This window comes from Periplaneta americana, chromosome 9, assembly GCF_040183065.1.
Source record: "Periplaneta americana isolate PAMFEO1 chromosome 9, P.americana_PAMFEO1_priV1, whole genome shotgun sequence".
NCBI lineage: Eukaryota > Metazoa > Arthropoda > Insecta > Blattodea > Blattidae > Periplaneta > Periplaneta americana.
The window spans coordinates 168,459,396-168,468,593 of record NC_091125.1 but is presented as its reverse complement, the minus strand read 5'-3'; the positions used below and the strand labels follow the sequence as shown (position 1 = coordinate 168,468,593).

The 9,198-nt window shown below is 40.9% G+C and overlaps 1 protein-coding gene across 3 annotated transcripts in view; it reads right to left on the bottom strand.

Moving 5' to 3' along the window:
* Window positions 1–4,929: 4,929 nt before the first annotated feature.
* Window positions 4,930–9,198, bottom strand: part of LOC138706719 (NBAS subunit of NRZ tethering complex-like) — a 115,992-nt gene continuing 111,723 nt past the window's right edge. For all 3 annotated transcript variants that reach the window (XM_069836334.1, XM_069836336.1, XM_069836335.1), the window contains exons 39-41: window positions 8,784–8,910; window positions 8,572–8,700; window positions 4,930–6,014 (exon numbers count right to left, since the gene is read on the bottom strand). In XM_069836334.1, the coding sequence (XP_069692435.1) occupies window positions 5,730–6,014; window positions 8,572–8,700; window positions 8,784–8,910 (541 nt within the window). In that variant the 3' untranslated portion in view covers window positions 4,930–5,729. The remainder of the gene's footprint in view (window positions 6,015–8,571; window positions 8,701–8,783; window positions 8,911–9,198) is intronic.

The following is a 9,198-nucleotide window of genomic DNA, read 5'->3' as shown; positions in this document are numbered from 1 at the left end:
TATAGAACAGGAGGGGTAACATTAGTAGCAAAAGAACTAGCTAGATATAGAATAGACTTTGTGGGAGTACAGGAGGTTAGGTTAGATGGGAATGGCATAACACAAATAGGAGATTATTTGTTGTATTATGGGAAAGGAAACGATAATCACCAATTAGGAACGGGATTCTTTATTCATAAAAGAATAAAATCAACAGTAAAAAAGGTCGAATTTATCAGTGATAGGTTATCGTATTTAGTACTTAAGGGTAGATGGTGCGACATCATAGTTGTAAATGCTCACGCCCCTACAGAAGAGAAAGACGACCATATAAAGGATAGCTTCTATGAGGAATTGGTACAGATGGGCGAATCCAGAAATGCATATAGAGTGTTAGTTGGGAGGCCAGAGGGAAAAAGACCTTTGGGGAAGCCAAGACCGTAGATGGGAAGATAATATTAAAATGGATTTGAGGGAGATGGGATATGATGATAGAGAATGGATTAATCTTGCATAGGATAGGGACCAATGGCGGGCATATGTGAGGGCGGCAATGAACCTCCGGGTTCCTTAAAAGCCAGTAAGTAAGTAAGTAAGAGGAGGCAAGACCTGTCCTGTGAACTTACCATGTGCCATGGCTATATCACCAATGGCTATGGAGAGGGAAGATAGGTTCTAGTCTGAGACGAACTTCCGTGTCGGTAGATTCGTATATTATTAACCACCACGAAACAAACTCTTTTTTCTGACAGCTCATTCTTTTCCCTCTCACACAGCTCACATGCCAGGTCTTACCTCCTCATCTATACCCAGAAGATTTCATAACAGGATTACGACCCACAGTTCTAACCTTGTATAATAAAAGAAGATCGAATAAGAAACAAAACCATTTAATCATCAACTCTTCTCAAATCACATTACACCTGTTCGAATAATAAATATCAACAAAATAACCACTGAAATACGCCTCAACACAGCCACCGTGAGAAAACAAATTCAGAGCAGGAGCACAGTTGAAATGACCGAGAATAGCTACCCTGAGACAGAGTACATGATTGTGCCGTGCCCATCACCTCTCTGTGCTTCTGACATAGTCGTGATATTCTGTTCCTCGTATTGTACAGTTCCGAGTTATAAAACGCCAACAGAAGATTCTGTGTTTCTGCACAATGGTCAATCCATGGGGGCAGGCTGTGGGACAAGTTGCTGAGTACATTACAATAAACAATATAAATAGTCAGAGTGTAGGCTTTCAAGGCCGGCGTCAATAGGAGAAAAGTTTTCCAGGCTATGAGGCCGTGGTCCATTGGTTGTGTGACCAAACGTTTCGTTCACTGCTGCGGTGAACATCTTCAGTGGTGTGCGGCTGGTTCTACTGCACGTGCCGATGACAATCTGCACTGGCTGCATCGTTGTATATATAGTGTGTGAGGGGGGCGGCTTGCTGTTGTCGCCTCGGTCCGCGCTCGAATGTGCTTCGCGGACGGGCTTGCTGTTGCCTACGCAATCCGCATCCAGGGTTGTGTTGCTTAACTGTACTACGCGGGTGGGTTGCAGCCAGCGCAGACTGTCATCGGCATGCGCAGTAGAACCAGCCGCACCAGCAATCTACACCACTGAAGATGTTCACCGCAGCAGTGAACAAAACGTTTGGTCACACAACCAACGGACCACAACCTCATAGCCCGGAAAACTTTTCTCCTAATGTAAATAGTCGACCTCCTATTCATTCATTCAACCCATAGTTCCAGAGTCAGAACATAGGTACTCCCTAGCAGAAGTTTTAGTAACTACAAGGAATTTAGTTACACTTATTTGCCGACAGGGGATTGAGGGATAAGTGGTAAGCTCAAGAGCAGTGCAATCGGCCGCCATTGTTATTCCATTTCAACACACTTTGATTAGGAACATTTAAAGTGAAACTCAATTTAGGCCAGTGTCCGTGATCCTTAAAATTAAAAATATTTTATTCTGATTTAGACCACACAAGCTACATTCATTAACTTACAACTGTATATGGCAAACAGTGCATGCTGAAATAACAATGGATGATTTGTCGGCATTTCCAGTGCAAGGGATTGTGATACTCTGGATATCCATAGACTCTGTAAGCTCATAGCATCAAATGTCACCTAGTATGCAACTAAGGTATTACCAGGACGCAAGAGAGGAAAAATTTAGTCCAGAGGCTCTAATTTAGGTTTGGAGGCATTTAACGTGCCAGAAAACTCTGACACGGGGCACACGGCTTAAAGTCCCTCCCAGAGGACTTGCACTCCGGATTTTTCGACCTCCCATTGCTCAGTAAGAAAATGGATTTGTCCAAATGTAACAGACAGCATGGTTATTAACAAGTTCTAACAGTGAACATAATGTGAGATGCAGTTTTGAAGCTTAAGAAGAAACCTTACCAGTAAAGTGATGTTAGTTCCTTATATTAATGTTTGTAAGAAGCTTCCCACTCCACACTTCATCAATCAGCTCCATTCTTCAATAATTACTGAACATGGTCTGTTTAGAAACACTCAATAGCTTAAAGGTCTGCGCACACCGACGCGGGAGTGGTAGCGAATGCAAAACCGACGCAAATTATTGTGAGTACAGTGGGATATGAATCCATTTACACCGCAGCGACACAATCCTGCCTAGGTGGCGGGACTGCAACGTTCTACTCGCAGTTTGCTGCAAGCAGCGTTTTCCCGCATCCCACATTCATTTTGGCAATGGCGACTGAACAGTTAATAGTGTGTGTTAGGAGCGTTGCTTACCAGAATTCGTATCCACGGGCTCTGTGCTTAAGAGATGTGAGTCTCGGAGCGTTATTACGATTTCTGCCGCTAGGTTCGCCTCGCAATGATTAATAGTTCCATTACTAAACACTATGTATCGTGAAAATTCTTTAATTAATTTTGCATTACTCATCGTGTATGAAGATTATAAATATGCCAAAGCATATTTCAGTTTTATTTGAGATTTACTGATGACTTGTTAAATAATAATATACAGATTTTCAGTCTGATTTAATTAAATTTACAATTTTGTTTCTCGTTAAGTCTGGATTTGTTAAATTAAAAATGTTGCTTTCAAAGTACATTCTTCATCTGGTTCATTTACTTTGGAAAAATTGATTGTTTTCAATTACGTGTTTTTCCTTCAGATTTCGTTCTCTCTAATTCGTTTTAATTGTGAAAGTGAACTACCAGTGTCTTCTACTTTCAGATATTATTATTATTATTATTATTATTATTATTATTATTATTATTATTATTATTATTATTACATACTAGGTTCAAAAAGTTCCCGAAATTTGCTAGTATCATACAAACAACGTACCTTAAACACTATTCTACAGCATTCCCTTAAAAATAGTTGCCTTTCGCAACAACACACTTTTGCCAATGCATGTAGAGTTCCTGGAAGCAGGCCTGGAAGCCATTTTGTGAAACCCGTCTTAGTGCTCTCGTCGCGTTTGCGATAACTCTTCAGCATTGAATCTCCGTCCTTTCAGATGACTTTTCAGACAGGGAAACAGAAAGTAATCGGGTGGTGAGAGATCAGGAGAGTATGGTGGGTGATCCAAAGCAGTGGCAAGAAAATTCTTTACAATAATTGCGCGATGAGCAGGTGCATTGTCATGCATAAGGAACCAGTTGTTTTCTACCCACTTTTCTGGACGTTTCCTTCTCACTGCTTCCCGGAGGCGACGGAGGATTTCTACGTACAATTCTTTCGTTACAGTACGACCTTCTGGAATGAACTCATGGTGGATGAGACCCTGAGAGTCGAAGAAAACTTCCAACATAACTTTGCCTTTGGAAGTGTCCCTAGGAAATTTTTGCTTCCGAGGAGATGTTTTCGATTTCCACTCAGATGACTGTCATTTATGGACTGGGTCGTACAAGTAGCACCAAGTTTCATCACCAGCAATAATTTTGTTTAAGAAATCACCATCTTCATCAGCCATACTGATCATGTCCCCAGCAAGAGTCATTCTTGTTTCTTTCTGTTCTGCCGACAACATTTTCGGAACTAACTTCTGAGACACGTAATGCATGTTGAGATGCTTGTGAAGAACATTGTGTACACTTCCGACTGATATTCCGACCTCTGCTGCTATCTCTTTTATGGTTTTACGTCGGTCGTCCCTCACAACATTACGCACACGCTGAGCGATTGCTTCATTTGTTGCAGTTGTTGGTCGGCCGCTGCGTACGTCATCTTTGATGCTATCGCGGCCAACAGAAAAGCGTTTATGCCAGGCATACACTTGAGTTTTTTTCATTGCTGCTTCGCCATATGCTTCTTCCAACAATCTTAATGTCTCTGCAGGAGTTTTGTGTAACAAAACACAGAACTTGATGTTTGTACGTTGCTCTGTGGGCATAATTACAAAATGCGACGAACAAACAAAACACTATGATAAACAATTGCCTACAACTCAAAACCAACAATCGCCATTATCAACAAACTTTAAGGAAATGACATCATGAATGTTACCAACAAAACAAATGTATAATATCCCTTGTTATATATTAATACGAAAAATGGTAGTAAAATTCCAGGAACTTTTTGAACCCATTATTATTATTATTATTATTATTATTATTATACAGTAGTTATTGATGCAATAATAATACTAATGATTTACGTAAAATGTTATTCAAGCAAGGAAAAACAAGAATTGATATTGCAAAAAAAACTATTATAATTATAATGCAATAATTATCAACAAGTATAATAAAATAAATATTCCATTTTGAATCTTGCGTACACTACTTTTAACACTTGAATAAATATGTTACCATTTTAACATACGTAATCAAGGCAATCATGGATTGAATACCACTGTTTTAGAGGATGCGTGTTAAAGAAAACTTTACAAATTTTTCACGATCAGTCTTTGTGAAAGCCACAGAGGGTGCAGTAATGAATGAGAACACAGTGTATTACAAAGAGAATGTCTGTTCTCTTAACCGGAGTTTCGGTTAACAATGGTTCTGCTGTGACAGCAAGAGTGTAGTACTATATGAACGAACCTATGATCATCTTCGGCAACTACAAGCAGCATCCTGTTCGCGACTCCATCCCGCTTTGGTGTGAAGACAACAACGAATTTCGCAGCGATCGCGGGATTACAAGTTTTGCTGTCGCTCCCGTGTCCTGCATTGGTGTGCGCAGACCTTTGCATCAGAAAAGGCGGAATAGACAAGTGTACCAAAACTGAATACAGGAAAATCTACCTAAATTATTTTTTCATCCTATATCAGCAGAACAAATTTACGAATTACAAAACTCTGTCGAGAAAACCCCTATATGTCACGTACATGAACCGTCTGAGGAGGCTGCTAAACATACCCTTTTGAAGTGTGAAGTTCTTTCGAAAGAAAACTAACTTATCTTCATATGAGACGTTGCAGTTACAAAAAAACTAGAGCTGAATCTAAAGTTAAAAAAAGAGGTTGTTGCGAAAGGTCTTTTCACTGGTGCACATAACACACCCCTAAGACAATCAATCCCCACTCTTCATGCTATCAATATTTTAGGTCATAAATGAGCCAGGGGCGCAGAACTCGGAACTGAACAGTACACAGAACCTGTGCGCAGTTTAATCCCATCCCATGAGCATATGTTTGCTAGTGATTGGTCTACTGTTACTTAGCAATGTTTTCTCACCTTTGAAAGCAGTCTTTGTGGTTTATGGAAAGTACCTGTCCTTGCAACTTAGGATTCTTCTTGCTTTGGACCACGGTTCATTCCTCGGGCGAGGTGGATTTCGCGAGTGCGAGGGACGAGGAGAACACAGCCAGCGCAGGAGACACGCCGCGCTGCAGCATGAGCACAGAGCCCGCTTCGGCCACATTGCCATTTGCTATCAGTTGACCGGCCACAGTGCTCCAGGATGGCAAGTCGCAGGCACATCCCAGCAGAAGGTGTTCTATGATCTGTGGGTAGGCAGGCGTCGCAACCAGGGCCGGGGCGAGGCCCCTTTGCAACAGCAATGTGCGCAGTCTGTCAGTCAGCTTGGGATCATCTGCCTGTAATGTTCAGTTACATTTCGGGTGGTGTTTAAAGTTATTTCAGTCAGTTCAGTCCTGATTCATGCAACTGTTTTTGGCCAACAAAAATATTAATACAAGTCTATAAGCGAGTTACTTAAAATAAGCTACAAGCCTGGTATAATGCATAGATTTTTAGAAATAAATAAAAGACTAATCACTTAAGAATTTAGTTATAACAACAACTTTCAGATGTTAAAATGAAAACCAAGTTATAAATGACCTAGTTCACTAGTTTCGACTTAGTGTTAGTCATCTTCACTAGTGAGGTTCTTGCTTCTCCCGGTTTCTTCAGTTGTTTTTCTGGGGGGGTGCGTTTGTGTATGGTACTGTGGAGTCAAATTGGGTGTGCATTCTGAAATTTAGTTGTGTATTGAGGATGTGTTGTGGGTGTGTTTTTGTGTGTCTGTATATTTCTTACTGTTCCAGTGTATTTAATTTCTGGTTTTTCGGTTGAATACAAAGGGTTGTTTCCGATCTCTGGAAGCGAACTTGAATGACGTCATGTGCATCAGGAGTCACACGACAGCTGAACTGTGGCGAGAGGTGACAGACCAGTAGTGAGTGATTTCATAGTCAGAGTGCACAGTGTCTCACAGCAGCAATGCCCAAGAATATCGAGCCTTTTGGGAGGGATACATTACGGCCCTTTCTGATGCCAAGTACAGTTACGTTAAAATCATAGGAGCCTGCAAAAAACACGGTTTCGTTATTTCCAAGAAAGGCATCTTCTGTGTACTTAATAAGACTGGCAAAGCTCGGATGGGATCGATTTCAGAGGGGAAAAAGCAAGCAAATCCACCCCTGCCACAAGCCACAATCTCCCCCCCCCCCCGAGATGATACAAATTAATCCCATCCGAGCTTTACCAGCCTTATTAAGTACGCAGAACATGCCTTTCTTAGAAATAACGAAACCACGTTTTCTTGCAGCTTCTATGAGTTTCACGTAACTGTACTTCGCATCGGTAAGAGCCGTAATGTACTCCTCACAAAAAGGCTCGATTTTCTTGGGCATTCCTGTTGTGAGACACCACGTATTCTAACTATGAGATCACTCACTACTGGTCTGTAACCTCTCACAACAGTTCGGCTGTCGTGTGACTCCTGATACACATGACGTCATTCAAGTTCGTTTCCAGAGATCGAAAACAACCCTCCGCATGTAGGATTTCCATGTCTGTTTCTATGTTGTTGTTGTTTGTGATGTGTTCTGCCTATGTAGAGGTATTGTGTGTTTTGGTTATGGCTGTGTGCACCTCTTCATATGTATAAACATCACAAACACTAATCACAGCTACAGCAACGTAGAAACAGACCTGAAAATGCTACATATTCAACAGAAAAAGCAGAAATTAATAAAACAGTACGAAATATATGGACACATAAAAACACATCCACAACACATCCTCAGTACATAAGTGAATCTGAAAACACACACTGTATTTGAGTCCACACTACCACCAAACACAAACGCACCCTCCAGCGAAACAACTGAAAAAACCAGAAGAAGCAAGGACCTCACTAGTTCTGAGGATGACTGACACGAAGTCGAAACTAGTCAACTAGGTAATTTATCACTTAGTTTTCATTTTAACACCTGAAAGTTGTTATTATAACTAAATTTTTAAGTGATACAAAGTGTTAAAAGTGTGCAATCAAGATGTATAAAAAATTAATGTTAATTTGATCCATGTTCACATGAATTTTTTACTCAAAATGACCTACAGAACCGATTCCCAAAGCAAGGATGAATCACACTATACAGGGTGTTTCCGAGATGGTGTTACAAACTTTCAGGGGTGATGGCAAAGGGCACATGTATCAATTTGAGATCAGGAACCCTGGTCCGGAAATGACCGAGTCGAAAGTTACAAGCAAAAATAGTTCTGTGGAAATTAAATAATTTTATTCCTCTGTACACCTTATTTATGTATTTATCTGTACATCTTACACATACTGTATTCATCTGACGTTGTTTACGTTGTCTACTTACAGTATTCCATTCAGTGCGCTGTCTGAGGGATGGGGACAGGAAACTACACTAAAGCAATGCAGATAGCGTAATCTGTAACGGACATGGTCGGTCCTGATATGCACGTCTGTAGACAGCAGTGTGTGTGTACAAGTTGCAGTGTCCAGTCAATCAGTCCTAGTGAAATGGAGGAGTACAAGAGAGCGGAATAAGCAGACCTGATTTTCGAATACAGATGACCCGATGGGAACAGTAGACAAGCTCACAGATTGTATCGGGACGAGTACCCACGTAGGAGACATCCGGCCAATACCATCTTTCCACGACTGTTCCAAAGGTTAAGGGAAGGAGGGTACGTAGTGCCAAATTACAATTCCATTTCCACACAACTATTTTTGCTTATAACTTTCGACTCGGTCATTTCCGGATCATGGTTCCTTATTTCAAATTGATACATGTGCCCTTCGCCATCATCCCTGAAAGTTTGTAACACCACCTCGGAAACACCCTGTATAAATTCTTACCAAATGTAAGTACCGGTAATCTAAGTAGCGTGACTTACACGTAAATGCTTCTGCACGAGGGATACAGCAGTGGCATGGAGGGCCGAGTGATCTGGCAGCAGACAGACCAGCAAGAGCAGGGACAGGTCAACATTGCCCTCGCCCAAGGACACCAAGTACTGCAGGTCCTGCAGTACACAAAGCAAGGCAGGTAAGACCTGAGAGCACTCATTTCAGGAGGACTGGCATTCTGCATGTACTCAACACTCACACCAGGACTGAAGTTGTTGTGCTGGAACACATCGTCCAGGACACTTTCCACCTCGTCCATCTTCCTGTCATCGAATGTTATGATTTTGTAGATAAGCTGCATCCACGGATTTGTAGACGAATCAGAGCTGTCAACATAAACAGTAATCCATGTGAAGTATGGATCAGAGATATTTTTTTTTACACTGAATATTCAATGAGACTTATTTTATTGGATATATACAAGACAAACGAAAACCTTGTAAGATCTATGTGTTAAAAACGACGTTTTGTTAAGTATAAATTCACAGTGCACAGTATAGATACATCAATTTATAACTTTGCTGATGAATCTACTTGCAATAAATATTGCATTTGTATGTTGAAGGTAATGTTATCATACAGGCAAAGTTTTGCTGCAAGTGAATAAAAATTCA